The sequence below is a fragment of the Anopheles bellator genome, chromosome 2 (assembly GCF_943735745.2).
Source record: "Anopheles bellator chromosome 2, idAnoBellAS_SP24_06.2, whole genome shotgun sequence".
Lineage (NCBI taxonomy): Eukaryota > Metazoa > Arthropoda > Insecta > Diptera > Culicidae > Anopheles > Anopheles bellator.
Window position 1 is genome coordinate 74,625,329 of NC_071286.1, and position 22,989 is coordinate 74,648,317.

Genomic DNA, 22,989 nt, shown 5'->3' on the forward strand with positions numbered 1-22,989 from the left:
ACCCAAGAGGTTCAACGCCATTGACTAGTGCATAATTGTTGTGCTGTACAGGCTCCGCCTGACATTGATTCATGATTATTTCGGAAAAAAGCCTCCCCACGCAAGTCTGCAGTAATGCAAAGTCGATCATTGGACCCTTGCTGGTGATCCATGACCTACGCTTAGAAAATAATCGATTGGGAGGAGTCTTGTTTGATATGAAACCATTGGTCCGCCCACCCAGAAACCAAAGACAAGCACCAGCAAACAGGTTTTGTCTCCCAGTAGTTGTCTTTTAAAATTAACTGACAGTTGGAACATTCAATCCGCCATTTGGCAATCGATCCAGGCAAACCAACTAAACAGCGACAGAAGCTTTAACGAGTACATAAAAAAATAGAAAATCAAACGAGTCGAAAAAGAAAACTGGGAAAAAGAATGCCCTGAGTGAACCTCACCGAACGCTTAGAACAAGTGATAATAAAACAAACATTGATTCTTTTTGCAAACGAAGTACCCTCTGTAGATGCACAGCGAAACGGATCCAACAACGTTCTGTACCCTTTAATAAAACCAAAAACAATAGATCTCATTGCCAAAAGTAAACTTATGATATGAGCCGTCTGTCGACCACTGTCAGTGCAAATGATCGGTGCTTCGTCCATTTATTGCGCAGCGAAGCCATCATGCTGTCCTAACTTGCTATCACCGTTGAAGAGAATTTGGCCATATTTAGTATACCTTTTCTGATTTTGAGCCATTTTTGTGTCTTACTTTTGTAACATGAACCGCAACCTATTGGCGCGGTCACCACGGCGGTTCAGTTTCGGAGCTTGCAGAGTTACTGTAAAGGCATATTCATAACGTTTCTACCATACGCGGCCTAGCTATACGGCGTACGCGAGAAGCAATAAAGCGATATCTCAATCTGGCGAGGAGAAATAAAAATAAAGCAACACCAAACAAACGAAGCGGTAACAACAATCGCTAACGTAGAAAACAAGCGATAAACTAATAAGAACGCAATACACACTCGTTCGATTAGACTGAATTTCACTCGCTGAGAAGCGGCAAAAGGTGTAGAAAGAGGCCTATACACTGTTATATTTAAAAATAAAAATTGCAAAAGTATCTAAGAATACAATACACGATTTGTACACTCTCTCTCTCTCTGTCCCTGCGAATGTGCGCCGGCGGGCAGCAACCTTTCCTTGCGTCACGCGCCTCGCTCCATCGTACCTCGTCCGTTCGTAGTGTCATTTTTCCTACAATTCAACTAATTAATCTTTGATGTGAGCCACAATCTATGGTACAGTGTTCACCTGTACGCGGAATATTTAGAGCAATAAATTAAACTAGTGTCACACTATCTTGTGGTGTTTGCGATTCTTCACTAACATTTCCGTTACCCCTTTTGCTGGCGCTCAACCATCCTACCGAATAATAGTGGTTTTGCATCGAATCGTGGCCATACGCCACGTTCCTATAACGAACAACCTTTCTTTCCAATTCTCTCTTTATTCTCTCCTGATTTCTTGGTGAGCAATATCGTATAACTAATTAAAAACGAACGTATAAAACAACATATGTATAGAAATAGCCTTTAGGTTCTTTGCATCTGGTCGGTTTTTACAACCTCCTCCTTTATCTCCGTCTACGAATAAGTTTAACGATCGTAATATGTGACTTGTGGATACAATTTGTCCCTTTCGCACCGCCGTGGCCGATGGTGGTCGATCTTATTTGGTCTCACCCCAGCGCAAACGCGTCATAGAAAACGGCCGACAAACATCACCTCCGTTTCGTTTCGTTACGAAAAGACTACAAAAATAAATACCCTTTTCTGATAAAAACTTATAACGAACTGTGTGCTGCCGGCCATTCGGATGCCGACATTTGTGAGTATGGGAGGAACCGGATAAAGCAAAAATCGCAACGATCCGTAACGATCGAATTGAAGCTAAACGGTGTAAACAGAAACGAATTTATGAGGGAAAAAAAATAAAATTTGTTTACCTAATGAACGAAAGCATGAGTTGTTCGCAAATGCAAAAACGTATAGCTACGAGCGCCGATGCAGGTTTTGAGTGCAGGAAAATGAAGGGGTCTTAAATTGGCTATATTTTGCTTCACTAACGAGCACATTCCACCCGTCCCTTGATTCGACGAAAGATTGAGCCAACTGATTGTTCCACGAAGCCTTTCATGATTGCTGATCCCTTCCGGTGCTGCGGCGTAGCGTCATTCCCACCGTGATGTGTTCCCATATGTTTGGTTGATTGATTGATTTGACGAAATCGTTCGCTTCTACCGCGTCGGATACGCCACCTCCCCACAGCGGTCACGTAAATATTGCACTTCTACCAACCACCGCGCGCGTGTGTTGAGTAGACGAATTAAGGTTATGCTGCTGGTTTCCGGGTGACCACTGAACCCCATCTTCTCCGGTGCTCCGTCTCGCTCTCACTTCGATTATTGTCACTACCACTGCTAGAAGGCAAGCTGCTTCTGCATTGGCGCCACCAGTAGCGCCCAATGTTACATGCGCCGCAGCTTCTGGATGCCCGCTTGAACGTACTTGACGACGTTGTACAGCGAGCTGTGCAGCGTCATAGGACCATTTTCGTGGTCAAGGTCGATGAAGAATTCTAAAACACGGAACCACGAAGTGGGTCAGCACGAGCAGTTCTGCGGATCAAACGTTCCCAACTTACCGATATGGTTCCCTCGTAACACGAGACTATCCGCTTGTTCCCAAAGATCGAAACAGGTGGACAGGTTCGTAAAGAGCGTGGTTTGTTTTTGATACGCATTGTGAACCTAACCAAAGGGACCAAAAGTACAACTGTTAACTTGCGCTGCGTACGAGATGTGCCGGTCTACGAACGTTCGTCGAAACTTACATTGATCGGCATCTGTATGCATTGGGCGGGCGACAGATTCATCGGTGGGATCGCACCGGGCTGATTGTTGTGGCCGGAGCAGTAGCCAGAACTCTGCGCGAAAAGAGAGTAGCAATAAATCGTCATTCGAAAAGCGCGGGTTCAGCGGCGAGGCGACGTTACCTGTGAGCCAACCGATGTCGGAGACAGAGGCGACGGTGTGTTACCGTTGGTCAGCTCGGCCGGTACGGTGTTGGTTCTGCTGTTGAACTCGGCGATCGTTTTACACGATTCCTTCATATCCGGCCGGCGCATTTTGTACAACTTCAGATAGATCAACGATTGGCACCGCAAACTGTCGGGGACGGAAGCGAGCAAAGTTTGGTATTATTAGCAACCCATTTCTCACCGACAGCGTCTGTAATCGCTTACCTCAAGATGGCAACTTTCGTGTGAATATTGCCCTGCACCGTGGGGTGCTGCAGTTGGCTACGAAACTTCGATGAAATGAATCTGCAATTTTGGAACAAAGTTAATGACCCGACGACGGTGACCTCTTCGCATCCCGAGGCGCGGCACTTACTTTATCAAACAAAGCGTATCTTTGTACATCGTAAAGGCCGCCTTCTCGGTGATCGGATCTCGTTCCATCGTGTCACCGGTGAGCAAGAAAAATAGCACCGCCTCCAGGTACAGCATGGCCTGCGCCAGGTGGTCCTGCTCGCGATCGGCCGCATGCTTGAGGCGCTTCGCCTCCGACAGGTACCGGATCTGATCCCCAGCGACGACTTCATCGTCGTTGCGCTCAAAATAAGACACGTACACCTTCTTAATCTGCACGGTGACCTCCGGCACCGGTGTTCCGCTGGTACCGATGGGATCGGCGACGTCACCCAAAAGCTGCTGTTGAGGCGGTTGCTGCTGCTGTTGGTGGCTGCTGTTGTGATGGTGGTGATTGCTGTGATGTAACCCGGCCGCCGCTGCTGTCGCTGCTGGATGCGGATGTTGGACTGTGACGAGCATTCCTGCGTTGGTTCCTGCCACCGTTTGGCAGTCATCCGCCGCTAACCGATCGTGATTGGTTGGTGGAAGTTGGTCAAGCGGATCAGTCTAAAAAAAGAGGCTCAACCATTAGTGACTCGTACGACAACCAACCGGAGAACCTATCGCGCCTTACCTGTGCATTGTTGGTTGTTTTATCCTTTTTCCGGCGCTTCTCTTTGTACGTGTTGTTTGAGGTGCTGCTCGAGCTGGTGGAGCGTTTGCGCATTCGGGTCCCCGGTGGGGGAACCGCTGTCTGACCGTCACCCGCCGCCACCGTCCCGCCATTGCCAATGAGCTTCCCGGTCGTACCGAGCAGTTTGCTCTCCGATACACCATCGCCTGTCAGTTCTCCGCCGGCGTACTCCTGCTTGATGGCCGATGGTCCTTCCTGTTTTATCACACCGTAGTTGGAGTACTTAGCGCCACCGCTCGTGTACAGCAGGGCGGCCGCTTTGTCATCCTTGAGCGTACCGTAGCTAAGCTTCTCGGATTTGGCGGGCAGCTTTTCGTCGTAAGATGCAGGGTGTGTCGATTTTCCCTTCGGCGGGTCCGTGCCGCTAGCGAGCAGGTGATGATGGTGGTGGCTCGGGTGGTAGCCCACCATCGGCGAGTGATGCCGATGGTTGCCATTAGAATGAAGCGAGGGAGAAGAGGACGAGGAATTGTTGCCATAACCGCCACCGGCATGGTAATCGCGCGCTTTCTGCGCAGCACCACTGTGATCACTGTTGATGGAGTTACTGCGATGCCGTACCGGACCTTCGGTGCCACTTTCACCGAGCAACGCGTCCGTCGGTGGTAGCCGACCGCCGTAGGTGGCCGAGCCAGGTCGCTCTTCGAGCCGCGGGGTCGACGAGGAACTGTGCACCGAGCTACTACTGCGGTCCGGGTCTTGCTGCTGCTGCTGCTGACCGGCCGAGTTTCGGCGCCGCTTTCCCGCGGCCGTCGCCCCGAGTGGCTGCTGCTCGTAGGGACTTTTGCTCTTCTGGCGAGCTGAGGCACTGCGCTGGGCACTGTAGCTTTGTTCGCCCCCTTTGCTCCCTCGCGAGCCCGGCGGAGGTGGCGGTATCTTCCAAAGGCGGCTCAACTCGATACGGCAGATGAGCGAAATGTTGCTTAAGGCACCTTTAACCGGGGAGAACAGTGACGACGGCACTGGCGACACTCTACTGTCACCGGGCCCTACCACGCCACCTCCCCTGCTGCTCGGACGACCCCCGTTGGCCAAGGACACGGACCGTGGCGACGTGCTAGAAACGTCCGCCGACGGAACGGCCAACTGATGGTGGTGCTTTCGCTGATCGACGGTTGGCTGGTTTCCGGTGGAGGTTGGTGTCGTGGACGCCTGCTTCCCGACGTGCAGCTCGTCCACGTGGTCAATGTACACTTGACCCTTGCCCTTGCCACCCTTTCCCTTGCCACCCTTTCCTTTGCCACCGCTGGAGGCCGCCGTGTTGATAAATACCCGCGCAAACAGGGCAGCCTTTTTGTTTTTGTTTTGCTTTTGCTGCAAATGAGAGAGCAAAGTAAAAGAGAACGAGAGCCTTGAGACTAAGAATTCAACAGAAACCGATGGAAAACGGGAATAGTACCTTCTCTTTTTTGGTCGGAGCATCGCTGTCGCTATCACTGTTGCTATCGGACCGATCGTCGTCATCGTCATCATCGTCATCGTCGCAGCTTTTGTGCAATGCAGTAGCACCTCGATTGTCCTCCTCCGCGGTGGACGCCGTGGATCGTTTGCGGTTCTTCTTCGACCGATTGCCACCGGCCACCGTAGGTGCTGCTCCAAGCGTTTCCGATCGGCCGCCACTGCTGGGAAACGGAGGCGAAATAATTGACGTTCTCCTGCAAAGAAGAAAATGAAGGTTTATTTTAGGCCTAATTTTAACACGTTTCATTTAAAACAAAGGGAAAAGAACAGACTCTTCTCACGAGTGGAACAGTCGAAAAATAACAACAACACAGAGAGGAACTGTCGCCCTCCACACTACTTACTCGTCATTGCTGTCCGAGGACAGGGTGTGCAGGTTATAGTTGTTGTTGCTACTCCGGCTGCTTGCACCGCCCGTTGGCCCATTTTTCATCGTTTGCTGATCGCCCACGTCGCCCATCCTCGACGGCTTCACCGGCGAGATGTGAACGGAGCCGGAGCCCACCGCCCCGCTGGCTTTGTCCGCCTTTTTCTTCGATTTCACCTTTTTGCCTTTGCTCACCACTGGCGGCGGTGGCGGTTCCACCACGACCGGCGCCGACACCGGTTCGGCCGGACTTTCGTTGCCATCAACAAAATCGGACTCCTCCGGTTCGGACGAATCGGACGTACCGTGCCCACCACCACCACCACCACCATCACCGGATGATGGATCGTCGTCCTCGCCCGACGACGACGACGTGCTGCTCCTTCGCGAGGTGCGTCCCTTCTTCGCCGGTCGTGACTTGCGCGAGGTGGAGGAACCTTTCGCTTCCACCATTGCCGCCACCGTGGATGACGATGGTGGTGGAATGCTGAGCGGAGGGCTCATAATGCTTCCGGGGTCCCCATAAGCCACGACCGAGGCTCCCCCGAGCCCCGCCAGTTGCTTTTTCGTTGGTGTCGATCCGTGAGACGGCGTTTTGCTCGTCCCCCGTCGGCTGGTGCTTCCACTCGCCACGGAGTCGGCGTCCGAGTAGCGGGCACTGGAGGCCGCACTGGTTGTGGTCCCACCTCCACCACCATGAGTATTGCCCGTTTTCCGCGGTCGCCCCCGAGCCTTCAGGATCGATTTGTCCTTCTCGAACGATTGCGATCGACTTCGGCGTGCGCCGCTTCCGTACCGCTCATCCTCACTGCTGCTCGTGGACGCATCGCGTGATTCCCGTGCTTCCCCCGTCAACCCGCCTCCGGCCGGGAGCTTGCGTTTCCGTTTCTTCTTTTTCGTAGTTCCACCGACGCTCGTCACTGTGCTCGCTCCTCCCGGGCCATCGTGCAGCAGACCGTTACTGCCGCCATCCTGGTGCTGCGGTGCTGGTGGTGCTGCTGCGGCCAGTTGTCTGGACGAGGGTGGACCATCCACGCCGTCCACCAGTGCGGCCGGGTCTGCTAACGCATCGTCCGAATCACTGCTGCCCGACATGCTCGAAATCGGTTTGATCAGGCTAAACTCTTTGGCTTCCTGTAGGGCACTTATCACATCGTCCGGTTCGACGCTGTCATTAAACAGATGTTGGTGGTGCTGATGCTGCTGCTGCTGTTGATGGTTGGCGTAGCCAACGGGATGATGGTGAAGAAGATGATGAACCTCCGGGCTTTTGATCGGGCTCGACAGCGACAGGCGATCGGTGACATCATCCTTTCGCTCGCTCTTGATGCCGCCGCCGTGAGCCGGTGGAGGCGATGAGGCACTGTTCTCGCTGGGATACGGTTCCTGTTTCACGTACGACGACGACGACGACGAGGCTGACGACGCAGGAGGCAACACTCCGCCGCCAACGGCCACCAGTCCGTTCGTCAACGGCGCCGCCGCCGCCGCCGCCGCCGTCGCGGTGCTCATAATGGCCGTGGAAGGATCACTGTTGTTGCTGCTCGCATTCGACAGATGGTCGTCGTCGAGCGGGGGAATCGGTTCGTTCTTGATGGACGCACCGGACGCCGAGGGAGGCGATAGGGCATCGACACCACTGCCCGCCATCTTGAGCGGCCGCAAGGGCGACGATATCGAACTCTCCTCGTGGTGATGCTGCTGATGGTGATGATGATGGGCACCGGCACCGGCCGCACCACCACCAGCGTGGGCACTTTCATTTGGCACTTGTTGGTTGGCGGGTTGCAGAAAGTTCAACAGCGACCAGTCCGTCCGCCGTATCGGGCTACCGTTGCCGTCGGCCACCGTGTGGCCCCCGACACCGGCCCCACCGTTCCCAGTGGAAGCTCCTCCAGCGCCACCGTTCGAACTTACACCATCTCCGAGGGGCGTGATCGAACCGGCCGCAGCTAGGAAACCACCGTTGCTGTTGCTACCGCCGCCACCGCCCGCACCACCGGCAGCTTCCGATGGGAGCTTATTGCCCACGTTCGAGTCCTCGCTCGAAGATTCGTCCACACTTTCGTTCGACGAGCTTTCACTAGAGTTGCGCTCCGATCCACCGTTCTGATTGTCGTCCACCTCGATGCTCGGTCTATGGTGGTGGAGATCGTGGAAAGAACTATCAGCAAATCAGTTTCTTGCCACGGGCCACTGTCTTCTATGGCGTACTTACCCTAGCGGACGTAGCATTCCCAAACCGGAAACTGTGTAGCGCACGGTGCAAAACGGAAGATCCAAATGGTCCGATTCCGTACCGGGCACAAGTGGACAACCCGTGGACGGGTGATTGTGCAGATTGTGAGTCGCGGGCATTACACACGGACGGCGGCAGACAACATTGTAACACGGCCACAGAGCGGCGGTCGACGATGGTGATGAAAAGAGGCAAGTAAAATGAAAGAATATCGATTAAAAATTTCTAATCAATAATTCAAGCACAGATGGCGGTCAGGCGACAACTCCGGTGGGTTTGGTGATGGTTCGAGGTGTTGACAAAGAACGAAGACAACCCGCTACGTGAGGTCCCAAACGACGGCAATTGTAAAGGGGGCGTCCAGAGAGAGAGAGAGCAGAAGGACAATCAAACAGTCATCCTCCCAACGATACTGTCCAGGACCCGCCCAGCGGGTCGATAGTAATCAGCGCTGGGCTGTCGTTGTCCCGGCGAGGACCCCGTTTTCCACCGCAACGTGAAACGAACAGTGGGCGCCTCTTGAAGGGCCTCCAATATTTACCCAAAGGCACGCAATATGGGTAATGCAAATGGAATTTTTTTTCGTAAAATATTAAAATGAACAATTTAAACAGTTGAAGACCTCACAAAATTAGAGTATAAAAGAAGTCGGCGAAAATTAGCAAAATTGAAGGATAACTATTTAAAACATTTCAGATCAGTTTACATGTGGAAACTCATTCAGCAAATGTATCATCGAACGTATCATCTTCTGTACGGAGCGTTGCCGCCCACCATAAACGCCATTTGTGATGCTTCGAGGGAACGGTCGACTGCCTCCGGGCGACGTTGACCGGTCCTCAATCGCCCGCCCATCACCACCCGCCGGAGGAAATCTTTCCGTGGTGCAAAAATCATGTTACTCACGCGACGATCTTGAGACTCCGGCGGGGCCGGTACTGCCCCCCGTTCCACCGCCCGGCGGCGGCGGCGCCAGCAGGGATGTCAACGGCCCCAGCACCGGGGGCACGGCCGCGTACACGAACTTGGTCTTCGGGTTCGCGCCGAAGCTAAACTTGGACTCCAGCTCCTTGCGCGGCGTGGCCCCGATCTCCGTCAGCGGCGTCTTCAGGTTGGTTTTCATCTCGTTCAGGATTTTCTCCACATTGTTGCCCTGTTTGAGCGGAGTGGAAATATCACTTGAGTTCTGGGAGCGGAACCGCCAGATGCGAGTATGAAACGAAAGTAAGAAAATGATAGCACGCAATTAGAACACACGGAACGGAACCCACGACTTTGGAAGCGGGGCGCCACGGGGAATCAAGGATGGTAGGGAGTGGTAAGGAGGTTTTCAAAACGAAACATTAATGCACGCAACGTAAGTCCGGATGGGGGGCCGGGAGGTCGCGCACAACAACAAACATGCCCACGTCGTTGGGGCAAGTTGTGACAGGTGGCGGATTGAAACCGGTAAAACTAATTAAACTTTCGATGAAGCAAAAAACCAACACAAACAGAAAGATAAAAACCAAAAGTTGTCTATCAACGCCATTTTTCTCCCATTATTCATTCGCGCAAACGTCAATAGCGACCAAGGGAACACCTTTCAGGTGGCGCGAGGACTAACCACATTAAGGCGGTCCGGACCGTTGCTGTAATTTTAATGTACGACGGTATTAATCAAACATCAACATCCCGGGGGCCGGGATTCGTGAATCGATTCGTTAGTGTGAGAAGAAGCGAGAATGAAGCGGCGCGGGCATGGTTAGTTCTCGGAAGCGGAGCGGACATAAAAACAGAAAAAAAACTAACTACTCTAGGCATTTTTGCGTTTGCAACCTGGGGCAGTCGGCCGTTGGGCATTTGCGAGGGTAACTTATCCACACCGCCGCCGCCAACACCGGAAGGTCCTGTGGTCAGTCCACCGGCGATGGCGCTCCCAACGCCAACCGCCGAGCCGCCGGACGCCGCGCGGCCATTCATCAGCGAGGGTGGCAGAAGGGACGACGAGGGCGGTCCTTTCGATGGGATACCGTGCACCTGGAAACAAGGGGAAAGATGATACAGTGTGATTACCAGAGATTTATCGCTTGTGACCCCACGGGGTGACCCACTGGGTGATACGGGGAACACGGTTGACAGGACACAATTAAGGAAGGGTTTTGGTTGTAACCCGATACCACTACTACCGGAACAGGTACAAAGGCTCGGAAAATGGCTGGCTGTCATCTGTTCAAGTGTCGGACAATTTAGGCAATTAAGACCAGGCAAAAGGACCGCGGGAAACAGCTAAAAAAATTAGTTATTATTTTTTGACGCAAGAAATAGAATAAAAATAGCCAAAAAATCAAATCAAAAACTCAGATAACGGAGAATGAATTGTGAGCGCAAATTTCCTTTCTTTTCGACAGGACAGGTACGACTGGCCATTTTGTGGTTCACATCGTCAAACGCGAACACACCGGTAGTCACGTATGAAAATTGACCGACCGCAGGCAACGCGCTGATTATCCGACCGAAAAGTGTCAACCGTGTGTGTCAGAGAGAGGACAGCAGACCTACCTCATGCTTGTTGAATGATGAGACTGCCGCACCGCCGGTCGAGGACGAGTAGTGTCCGCCTGGGGCGCCACCGCTGCTGCTGCGTCCGCCAGCTACCGACGACGCTGACAAAGAGGAGGAGGACGATGACGAGGACAACGTCGTCGCTGCCACCGCCGACGGCCGGCCACCGTTGTAGAGGGAGCGGTTGTCGGCCGGTTTGACGAAGTTGACGTTACTATTGCTAATGGTACTACTATTGCTATTGGTTTTTGGTGGAAGCGACCGATGGTGGCTGCCGGCGGACGAAGAGGTTAACATAACGCCGGCCCGGGGCGTCGTCGAGGCCGGACTGGTCGCGATACCGATCACATGATACGACGTGGACGTCTCCATAAAGCACTTCTTGACCGCCTCGTAGTTGCCGAGCCGCTGCGTGATGTGCATATCCATGTCCGACGTACTTGGCTGCAGGAGGAGAGAAAGCAGACATGACGGGGCATTAGTTGGCCGCTGTGTTTGTGGTTCCCGTATCGATGGTTACCCCCGATAGAACCCGGTTACCCACTTTAAACGATTTTCCCCCTCAAAGAATCTCTCTGTTTAACCAATTTAGCGACTTTTGAAAGGGTTTGTATAAAAGAAATTATTTTTAATTGTGGAAACAATACCGTTTGTTTGTTGCTCGGTCGGTCGCCAACAATTTATCGCAATAACAATCCGATCTGATTAAACATTGACACTCGCAGTGCTAACAACACACATTAGAAGCGCGAAGCGGCCACGGTGTAGAAAAGGTCGAGAGTGTCGAGAGCCGCACGGAAAACTCCCGAAAGAAAAATCGGAAATAAGGCACGTTTTCATCGATTATTCATTTCGCTGGCACAACAACAAGCCAAGGCGCCATCGGCCGCACGCACGCAACATAATCGGCCGTAGCGGCGGCTGTGGGTATCCTGGCCCCCACGGACCGACCGGATCGGATTTAATCTCTCCCCGCCAGCAGCATCCGCAGCATCAGACCGGGCGTGCGAGAAACACACGTAGCGCGCCACGCTCTCTCTCTCTCTCTCTCTGAATAATCGATGCGCAATGAAATCAATTAATTTTTTATCATTATATCGCTCCGGATTCGCGTTTTATTTCATTAAATGATTATCGTTTAACGGCCACCACCTCCTCGCGGGTATTCCCCCCCCAAAAGCTGCCGGTCCTCCTGTGCGCGCCGGGCCAATCAAGTGCGACCATTGAACTCGTCGCGGCAGGCAGGACCTACAAGCTTGTTCCGCTTTATGGCCCATAAAACCGCGACAGATCGGCGGCGGCGGCGCGAGATTTGCTGGACGAGGGGACCCCGAAGGGGGGCACAAGGGACCGGGACGCCGGGATGTTGTTGTGACATTGGGATGCGGATATTGCAGCAGAGTGCTCGATAAGCGGAAGGTCGCTTTGAGGTAAAAGTGAAATTGACAGTCGAGACATCGAGTGAATACGACGACGAAGAAGAGAAACAAACATAAACGCCTCACACAAACACACGAGCGCGAAAAGGAATGCAAATGTGAACAAACAAAATAAAGTCCCGGGTGAGGTCGTAACACTCGAAGAACGTCGCTGGCCAACAGGTGCGAATCGGATTGTGCAACCTACCGGAAGAAGTAAGCGTACCGCGATCACATAATACTCGGCGCCCCTCACTTCGTGGCCTTAAATCTTACGCGACGAGCAAAGCGCTTATGCCCCTCGCCTTCGATGGTGACGTATAAATAGTCCTTGTGGGTCTTATATCAAAAGAGGAACACTCTGACCGAAAGGCGCAGCGGCAACATAATGTCGAACTTTAATCCTTGGCTTCCTTCAAACCGGTAAACAAACTAAAGGGGGAACGGAACGGAAGAGATGATTCCCGCACAGCCTTCCGGCCTTAAGAAAGGGCGATTAAGTAGCAATAAATGGGTCAGCCATTCGGGGGAGAGAGAGAGCATCTTAACAAGGCTATTTGGTGGGTTTAAAAGTTTGCGCCTTTTCGCCCTCGGAAGAACCGTTCAGTGGCATGTTCACAACACTGTAAAGTACTTGGATTCGCACACCGTCACACAAACCCGTCAGGTGGCGCATAAAACAATCCCCGAGCTGGCAGAACTTATGGTTTCCGTTACGACGAAGAAGCTGCTTCCTGCCCGGGTACCTGACTCCTGGTCGGGGCAATTAACGCATCCGCTAAACAGCGTCCGACGTCTGTGCCAAAAGCCGGACCGGAATGCACCGGATGCAACCTCCACGGGGATGCAGGATGCGATACAAAGGTGCTAACAAGGATAAAGCTGACGGGGGGGCCTCGATTCTACACGGACATGAGTCGCGGAATGCGGTTTCAACTGCTCCTCGGGTAAATAATTTGGGATTCAGTGAAAGCTCGGCACGAGATCAATGAGTGATTAAAAGGGATGTTACTGAACATTCATGGGATGCCAGACATTTCTATTCTCCAGTTTACCCGTTTTTGATTGGCAAGTAGCCAACTTTTTTTTTAAATTAAAATTAACTTGAGTTAAGTGGCTGAACTGAACTCAGTGGGTCAATGGAAAACCCGAACTTATGCTTTGAAAGTTGAAACCAGCTGTCCACGCGTCAAAGTTTGCATGTTACCGATTAATCTAGTCAATTGCGGCACAGCTCGCTGCTGAGTTGAGTTTTTACATTCTATTCTTACACTTCGTGTTCGAATATCCTGGAAAACGGGGAGGAAAACAGGAGCAAACCACACAACGAAGGACCGAACTGAAGGGCGCACACGTTCGAATAGATTTAAAATTGATGAAAATTGGATAATAAAACAAACTCCGGGGAACCAGCGGCGTGCTCCACAACAGCCGGGTCGGTACTCAAGCCCTTCTCGGTGTATGAATAAAGCGCCCCCGTGTGTGCCGGGGTGCGGCTCCCTGTGGTCTGTGGATACCGAGGAAAGTTTGAATCGTTTGGAGCTTCCTTTTTTCTCCATTGGTTTTTGTCGTAGCCGCGGCTTAGCATTAAATGCTTCGCCAAAGTTACTTCCACCGTGGTGGTGCTGCTGGGGCTGCTGCCGCTGCATCGGCGCCGTTTCACTAACGACCAAACAACGGACGTCCGATCGTCCGTCAAACTTTCTGCCCCCAAGAGCCCTCGGTTCCGTGCCCATCCTGTGACCTCGGCCGGTGCCGGCCACCCGCCGGGGGGGGGGTTCTGGAAGTTGTGTAAACGGTCCCTACCACAGCCCAGTGCCACCAGAACTCGAGCGCTGTGTGTCCTCGATTGGCGAACGGAACCCATCCACCCAGGCGCAGGGCCCAGGAGGTTGGTCTCCACGGTCGTAATGTTAATGACATTGACACCGCTTCCTCGGGGGCACACACCACACGAAAGCACAGTAAAACGGGGCCACCATTCGCGGTGTGTGAGGGGACGGGAGCGGAGCCATATAGACTCGGTTGCCGTGGCTCCGGAACGCTCCACACAGGATGTCTGGTGTTTCCCTTGATTTTGGAAGCGAAAGCCACCGCACATAAGCTGTGACTCTGGATGATTGCCTGCCGGCAAGGAGCGAACGATTATTGATCACTTTGTAACGGGACTTCAGGGCAGCGACGGCCGGGCACCATTACGCGATTGATGTACCTCTCCTCTGGGGGCATTTCCATTGCCAACGTCGAGGGGCACGGGCTGGCAAAAATAGTGATACTTCCGAAAATGGTTACCAACATATTATAAAACCCAATTAATCTATGCTCGAACCAGAAAAAAATCCGTTCGATGGAACAAATCGATCGCCGAGGCGAATGCCTACCGAGGCCGTCGTCGGAAGCCTTGGGCGAGACCTGGTCCTTCCACTTTCCGGTAGCTTTCTACCAACGGCACACACATATTTCAATCTGATCGATAGCACGAAGCCGATCCCCGGCTGGCCGAAGGATCTCCGGCCCCAATGGATTGATATGTTTTCTGTGTTGTGACTTTCGTGCGGGATTCGTTTTTTTCCCAGAGCCGCATCGTGCAAAACACGTCGCTTAAGACGAGAAGCGCAGGCACAGTGCACACGGAGGCCCACAGGAAAAGCGACTAAAGGGAAAACGGCTGGAACTCGGTACCCACAAAAAGGGCCGCTTCTCGACAACAAACACCAGCGTTGCGCCAGCAAGCGGCCGGAGAAAAGCCCGGAAAAGCGTGTCGGTCGCGAATGGCGCAAAGGGAGTAAGAACTGGAACACACACCGCACACATATGTTCGCGCTGGGCCGGCGTCGGGAGATAAATCTTTCACCCACCGAGGCCGACCCACCTCGCTTGTGATTTATGCTAAAATCAATTTTTCCACGCTTCGACCACGAAACGGGCGCCGACGACGACGACGGGAACGCCGTACCGCGCCTCGGATTGGATAGGGGATCGGGAAAGTGGAACAAAACAACATCCCCGTGGACCGGGCGACAGCCACGGAGCACGTTTTATGGCGCTTACATCGTCGCCAACGACGCCCTGCGCCGGATCTCCGCGCCGCGTCCTGGATGGCTTAGGCACGTCCCCTGCAAGGTACATCCCGCGGCCCGTTCACAGGATATCCCGGAGCCACCCGGAGAGAGAAGAATATGCTGCTGCTGCTCCACTCACCCCCACCGGACGATTTATTGATATGCGCGCACCATCGAGCATGTGTTGTGGGAGTCGTCATTGCGTGGCATTATGTCCCATTTTCTCCGTCGCCCACCATAGGGTGGGCACATTTTCCGACCATCCGACACCAGATGGCACCATTTGCCATTTGATACTCGCGTTCGCTCCAGCGTGGTTACAGTGGCATTTCAAAATTTGACCTACACCCCACATCAGAGGGCAGGCAATCGGCTGTGGTGCTGCTACATGGGCCTAGTAGCAACGAAAAAAGGCGCCAAAAACAGTGGCCCCATCACATTTTACCAGCGCAGTGAAGTCAGCAAGAATCGCGAAGAAACCACGCGGAACGTGCCATCAAAGCACGGGCTTTCGAGATCCGAGCCGTGAGAACTTCGTGAGGTGACGGATTCTTGGCGACCGAAGCAACAACCGGCCAACCGGGGAGAAGGAAGGGACCAAAATGGACACGGCGCATCCTGTAAAGTGGAAACGATAGAACTTTTCCCAACCACACACACCAGAAGTGGAGTTCATTTTGAGGCCATTCCAAGAAAAAGTTCTGGACGACACAGAAGCGCGCTGGGTCGAGCAAAGTCACACACGAAAAAAAAGGAAGGTCCTTACGCTCTGGGAAAGGGGAAACGAGCAGCCGGTTTCACAGCTCGCCTAGAGCACCCGACGTGTCACGTCCTGGAAGTACGGGAATTACTCACTTCCTCCAATGTCGCAAGCCACACAGCCATAAAGGCAATCGAGAAGGATGGTCCTCTGTTGGGTCGTGAAAAGTAATACGTGCTGGAGGTGCTAGTACCGGAAAATGGCCGGACTGGGGCCGGGGCCATAAATTACTCAATTGCACCGGGGTGGTGCGTACGTATTTATGCGCGGACACGGCGCGACGGAGCGAACCCAATAGGGCGTAAAATAAATTAGCCTAAATCGGGCCGTGGACAGTAAATCAAACCCCGCGTCGGACATGCGTTTCATTTCATGAAACTGTGCTCCGTAAGGGAGTGGACACGGTCCTAAAACCCACCGACGGTCGACTTATCTGACGCCGCGTTGGGAGCTGATTGTCAGCAGCTGATAACGGGCGGGGGTTATTGATCGGACATTCGCAGGTGCTACTGCTATTCACTGCTAAGTCTCTGTGTCTAAGATAAGCGTCGCGTTTTCGCGCACGATAAGATGCGACGAGCAACATAACACGTTAGAACATGATTTAGCTGACAAAACATACCATAAAAAGCCGTTGAAAAATGGACAAAACATGAAGCTTTCAGTAAGGTAACGTCACGTGGTTTTTTAAGCGGCAAACGAAACCCTTGACACGTTCGGCGGTGGAAAAGCTTTGTTTTGCGCTTTTCGTTTAAATTAATAGGCCCATAGCTGTGAGGATCTGCAACACCAGGGGCATCGTCTGCAGGGCTCGAAGCACTAGGCAATAAAATAAACAACCCAATCAGAACCAACCAATAAAACGAAGATGTCGCACCGTCGGGTGCAAAAATATTTACATAAACCAACCCGACGGAGAGAGGTCGAAGGTGTGGCGGTGCCTCCCTACAACAGAGAGACATCCAGAATTCAATTAACTAACATCAACCGGGAGCGCGCACCATCGATTCTGGACCGGCCGGAGACGACGTTTCCACCGATCACGTGGACGTGATTTTGAATTGACCGACCAGCGAGAGCGAGAGAGAACGCAACAAACAACCGTGGCAACCGAGTGAAGAGTGATTGTCCGCCTTTTTCTTTCGATTAATAATCGTCCTTATCGCCGGACCGGAGGACTTCCGGAAGTCACGAAATCGAAGAGAGGAACATCCCCGGAACTGGACCAAGTCGTGGGTCACGTCCATCAGTTTCTGCCCTTCAGCTCTATTTTCTTATTTCGACATCCTTCTTCGCTTTGGTTTGTGTTTTATCTCGTTGCTGCCGCGTTCGATGATTTTCAATTTCGGCCCGACCATTTTTCATCCGACAAAAACGGGGAAACACCGGGACCGACAGGAAGGAAAACGTAAGCACCTCAGAGATTGTCCAGACAGTGTCAGTGGGGTTCTGGAGGGCCAGCAGCGTCTTCCGCCTGCAACTTCCGCTTCCCGAGCGATCCCGTCGGCGTTACGCTGCGGTAGTTTTAATTTTCTCCGGCTTTCCGGGTCAATCGAACATTGTGCACCCCTCTGGACGGCCATCAACCCAACAAAGACAGGTCCTTTTCGGCATGAAAGATCCTCATCTCTCCACGCTTCGTTCTGATTGATTTCCCACAAAGTTCACGAAAGCCGTCTGCTTGGCACTTACCATTAGCAACGCACACCACTTGCTCTTGCCGCCCACTGGTGTCTGGTTCCTGGACGCAACGAAGCAACAAAATTGAATTCCAATTAATTAGTGGAGCCTAATTAGTGTGCCAAGACTCACAACAAGCCGGCCAAGCGTTCCGAAAGAAACGGCCAGAACAGTAGCCACGCCGCCGAGCAACAAAATCGGAAAACATTGACGTCGAGTGTCCCTGAAGAATGTATCCTTTTTCCCGTGGAGGAACCCGTTTTTGGGGCGCAAGGTTTCCCACAAACCAATTTTAGAATGCCTTCTGATTCGCAGTATTTTCGCGGATTACAGGCGCCGGTCCAGCCGCTTTCCATTTCTCTAATTATTATTTCGAGAAATCCGCAAACCGCGGTTGATTACAGATGAGACGAGGCCGTGCGCGTCAACCCAACGGAAGGTCGTACGGCAGAAACCGCTAGGCAAAACAATTAAGCCACGGAACTGTCGACAGCTCAATTAGCGGAAACAAATGGCGGGGCAGCGAAAGGCGGCCGACCAAACTGAAACAACTAACACTGACCACCGCCCAGGCCAACACCCGTCAACATGGCGCGGTCTCTAGTTTATGTGTAGCAAAAGCATAAAATAAATACTCCAGAGGTCACGCGTGGGGCCGGCGTGAATCATTGAACCCCACCACACCGCAGGCGCATCTATCGATAAATCTGGCCACTACTCCCCGGTGGCCAAGCGCCGAAAGGCAAGCGCAACCACAGTGCAGCAAAAAAAAAATGACGACGAACGAACTGAGCAAAATTGTTGGAAAAATCAACGCATCCGTGTCCACGGGCCTGGCGGAGGCAAAAAGCGGCACTGATCGATATACACTCCCGCCCGGACCCGGCCGGATCCGTTCCGGTTGGCCGAGTTGACCAACCGACAGACAGAAGAGTTGTGAGTGAGTTGCCGGCCGAGGAAAATGATTAACGAGTGTGAAAATTTGTTGTCAATTTTACATCAACCGTACCGTACGGGCCACGGGTGTGTCAACTGCCGGAAGGGTCCTGCCGCCGGGCCCTGCTGCGTGTGGCAACCGGAAACCGAAACCCGTATTTGCCAAAATGCCATTTTATCACTTCGAGCTCTTGCTCTTTTTAGTGGAGTGGACAGACGATTGGCCGGGTGTCGGTTCTGTGAATTTATTTAATCGATAGGAATCGCGGTTTAGCGCACCATTATTCTTCTAAGCCTCCCTTTTTTTTGCTGGTAACTCAAAACTAACTTTGAACTATAGGGAATTGGAGCCAATTTATTCACCTTCACCCGACAGCTTTGCATGATGTTCGCATGATGTAATGTATGTAACCCTTTTGAGGAATAGTTTAAAAAATTGTCAAATCATTAAACTACACAACAATTTACTATTTGTGTAAAAGTTTAACCAAATTGGGTGTGTTTGAGGAATGTTCATTGCTTCGTTTCAATGGATCTGCCAGTCGATACCAGACTTGCTGCTTAGTGGGTCAATCAATACTGGCAGAGTGTCCAACCCCAGCTGTCTTTGGCCAACCCAGAGCGCGCTTTGTCATAAATATCAGTTCATGCATCATTTATGCACGCTGCTTCGTGTCCTCTCTACCATGTGTAAATTTAGTATTTATGTTTTTGAAGTTTCAAAAGTACGCTCAAACCAAACAGTTACACGCTGGCATCCTGTGGAACGCAATCCAATAACAATAGCCGCACATCAAAGGATAGTGCATTTACGGCACCAAGCCAGCGGCCCTCCAGCCAACCGGACACAACCCCCGGCGGCGGCGGCGACTCTCTGTGGCTGATGGAAAATGGATTGGTGAAATGGTGGACATTCAATTACATCACGCGCAAGGGGCCGTGGTCGCGGATGCCAGGGACCGGAAAGGACGTCGACAAAAAATTCCTTTCCGATACGCTTGAATGTGATCGGTTACAGTGCGGCTGGATGGGGCCAACGACCTCTGGAGCATAAGTTACGGAACAATTACACTCGAAAGGTGGCTCATCTAATATTTAATTCGCTTCAAACGGCCCCAATTTAGGGACATGATTTACGTGAAAGAATATTTCTTCCCCATCGATCGGGGGGTCTCTCCATCACTGCCAGGCATAGCTTACACAATTCAAACCAAATCCGATTCCGGTTCCGGATCGTTTAGTAGTCACTACACGCACACACCGATCTGTGGCAGTAAAACAAAAGTAGTACGCAGTCACACTGACAGTTCGCACTCAGACGATCTATTTCAACAAATCAATATATTGTCGTCACTTTATTTGCCGTGCCGCACCGCGCTGCTGCTAGCCCCCCGGAGTAAGCGGATATCCGGCCTCGGTATACGGTATCGCACTCCCGCAACAACAACAAAACGGATGAAATTTAATCGGCCAATTCGTCGAATTGGAAAAGAGATTTATTGACATGTAACTGTTTGTAATAAATTTACCACCGTTCCTCGCACTGGCCGCTGCTGGGTTGATGGCACCGCATAAAGCATACAATATCATCGGCAATCCGGAAGGGTCATGGAGTTCGTTCGGTGGAAAATTGAAAAATTAACACTTGGCCGCGGCATCAGCAGGAACCAGATTGAGTGTCCAATCGATCATTACAAAATCAGCAACACTGCATTCCGCAGCAGCAGCAGCAACAGGATATTGAACAGGATACCAATTAAGGACATTTTAATTTTTGAAACGCTTCTCGTCAAAAGCGGCCCCCAAAACCGATTGATCGAACCTCGCACACGGAGATACACGGTGTGAACATTTTCCACGGTTCCGTGCCTCGCGGGAAGGCAGCGACGAGGGGGCCTATGCTGGAAAGTCTACCGATAAAATGCTAGTCTCGGTCTCGTGCTCGACACCTTAGAAGGGGGTTTGTTGAAGCCAAAATCAGGAGGACCCCTTTGCTGCCGAGGACACTCTGCAGAGCACGATAAAGTACGGAAAGCGCCAAAGGAAAGTTGGCGGTCGGCAGTGCTCCGCCGGGGGCACGTGTGTGAGCGCCTCTGTTTGTATATTAGTTTCCGACTACTTGCAGAAGTACTCCTTCTTGGCCTTACTTTCATTGTATGCTCGTTCCTCGCAATCGCAGCACGTGAAACTTTTCGACAACGTCTCCCGCGGTCGGGGCGGGCAAGAAAAGTGCTTTCCCACCTGGCGAAGCGGCGGACACGAGCGGAATGTCAACGACCACCACCGTCGGTCGTGCTATGCTGCTGTGCTGGCAAAAAAACGATGATGCAGTAGCATTCGTCGGTCGTCGTTAAGGTTGAGAGACGTTTGCACAGGACGCGGGACGAGTCGAGAGGAGCATAGGACGTTGCACTTTGAGCTTTTCGCCCGAACCACACACGTGGGCTGGCGTCTCCATCCGTGGGAGCCACGGGAGCCGGAGAGCATGGCGCACACGTGTGTGGTCACAACATGGAGTGCTCCGTGAGCACGGCGGCACCAGGACTTGACGTCCCCCAGCCGCTCGAGTGTCAACATTTTCGAACGGTGCACAGACGATTGCAGCGATCGTCGAAAAGTCAGCCTTCCTCGTTTCGTCGAAAAATAGATAACACACGATAAGCAGTGGAAGTGAAGTTGCAATTGGAATATTGGAACTTCGTCCGATGAAACGGAACACGCTGTGGGAGCTTCTTTTTACTCGCATTAGTTATAGTAAGTCATAGCGTTAAATAAACAATTATAACCCAAAATATATTCGATCAAAAGTGTGAAACTGCGGAAACGGAACAAAGCAAAGCCAACAAAAAAAAAAGGGCAAAGACACAACACTGGAAAGTGCAAACGTCTTCAAAAATGACACATCGCGCACCTGAAAACACGGGCACGCGCCACCCAACCGTCAAGGCGGAAAGTTCTGACCGCGGTGATGGTGGCGGCGACAATCAGCGATCGCCAAGAATAATTTGCTGCACGAGTGCGCTTCCGCAGCCAAGCCAGCCACAGCCAGTCAGCCAAGGTTTCCGGCGGTGAAGACCCGAAACGTGACTTTCAGACAGTTTCGTCCGGGACGTCACAGGAGACGCGGCCGCGCGTCATACACGTGCGCACCGACCCCGGCAAAAACTTGGCGACCGTGAGAGTGTTGTGTATGCACTTGCATAAACTGATTTCCACAAACTTTGGTTAGCAAAGGTCCCATTCCGAAGAACTCGGACGGAGGTCCCATTATCTGACGGCTTTCGGTGAACCTTGTGCGCAAGGCATTCGGAAAGCAGATTGATAACTGGCCATTACTGTGGCATCTGGAAAACTGGAAACTACAGACTTGCCGCGTCAGAGAGCGTCTCTTTAGTTGGTGGAGGCCCCAAAAGACCCGACCTCCGAGCGGCCTCCCAAATTAAGCATCGAAGCATAATCAGCCGCGTAACACAGATGGTCGATTGCTGGTGGATTGCTCTCTCTCTCTCTCTCTCGTTCTGGGGAAGCCCTTTTCAGCTGCACACACAGGCCAGTTATGCTAACATGCGAAAAGTTGATGGCAATTAATCTTTTTCGCATCTTCGCCTGGCCTTCGCCTCTATTCGTTTGTTGACCCGCTTTTCTCTCCTCGGAGTGTTTTTTTGCGGGGGCTTTCCGTGGGTCCTTCAGCCGGCCCCCGAGGGCGGCACCTGTTGTGCCTGGCTGACTGGGGCGCGATGGGCCACCTGCAGATGTTGTCTTAAATTATATCATCTTTTTCATCTCCGCCCGTCAAAAACGCGGACATTTCCGTTAGATTTATGATGCCGTGGTCAAAAGTTTCACGCGTCCCGTGCGGAGAAGAGCTTACACGGAGCAGAAAGCTTTGCCGTTCGAAGAAGCCACACGTACGCACGCGTGTGTTCCGGAATCGGGACACAATCCGTGCAATTGGAAGTTAATGTTGATCGTAACATTACGCCATTTTTTTAAAGAGAGAACGACAACAAAAATGGACAAACTTTAATGTTACATCACATCGGCCCCCACCACGATCGAATCTGGCCGTCGCGCGTCATGTTAATCAAATTCACATCATCCTGGGCACGCACATCGCGCGCACCGCCCGGCAGCTTCAGAAGGAGGTGCTGACAGGCCACCGCCAAGAGTGTGTCTTGTGATTGAAATATTGGACTTGGCCCCGTTGGCGAGAATATAGTTCCGTTCCAACCGATTAGCATCAAAAGCAGGTGAGAGAGCGATGCTTCCAAGAATAAGTAACCGCCGTGAGTCGTGATCCGAGCCGATGCCGTGCCCCACGCGGCCAGCATCCCGATTGCCTCTCGAAGATGCGGGATCCGGGAATGTCGGACTTGAGCCGGATAAAAATAGATCCGCAGTCCGAGTGCGAAATAATTAATTCA

At 52.2% G+C, this 22,989-nt stretch overlaps 1 protein-coding gene across 1 annotated transcript in view; it reads right to left on the minus strand.

Annotated features, from left to right (window-relative positions):
- Nucleotides 1-2,507: 2,507 nt before the first annotated feature.
- LOC131208043 (AF4/FMR2 family member lilli) overlaps nt 2,508-22,989 on the minus strand; it is a 70,849-nt gene continuing 50,367 nt past the window's right edge. The window contains exons 3-18 of the mRNA XM_058200686.1: nt 10,846-11,153; nt 10,707-10,785; nt 9,957-10,184; nt 9,072-9,351; nt 8,145-8,175; nt 7,927-8,063; nt 6,122-7,878; nt 5,904-6,028; nt 5,498-5,750; nt 4,039-5,412; nt 3,445-3,971; nt 3,294-3,374; nt 3,045-3,216; nt 2,883-2,975; nt 2,694-2,799; nt 2,508-2,627 (exon numbers count right to left, since the gene is read on the minus strand). Of these exons, the coding sequence (XP_058056669.1) occupies nt 2,518-2,627; nt 2,694-2,799; nt 2,883-2,975; nt 3,045-3,216; nt 3,294-3,374; nt 3,445-3,971; nt 4,039-5,412; nt 5,498-5,750; nt 5,904-6,028; nt 6,122-7,878; nt 7,927-8,063; nt 8,145-8,175; nt 9,072-9,351; nt 9,957-10,184; nt 10,707-10,785; nt 10,846-11,153 (5,661 nt within the window). The 3' untranslated portion in view covers nt 2,508-2,517. The remainder of the gene's footprint in view (nt 2,628-2,693; nt 2,800-2,882; nt 2,976-3,044; nt 3,217-3,293; nt 3,375-3,444; nt 3,972-4,038; nt 5,413-5,497; nt 5,751-5,903; nt 6,029-6,121; nt 7,879-7,926; nt 8,064-8,144; nt 8,176-9,071; nt 9,352-9,956; nt 10,185-10,706; nt 10,786-10,845; nt 11,154-22,989) is intronic.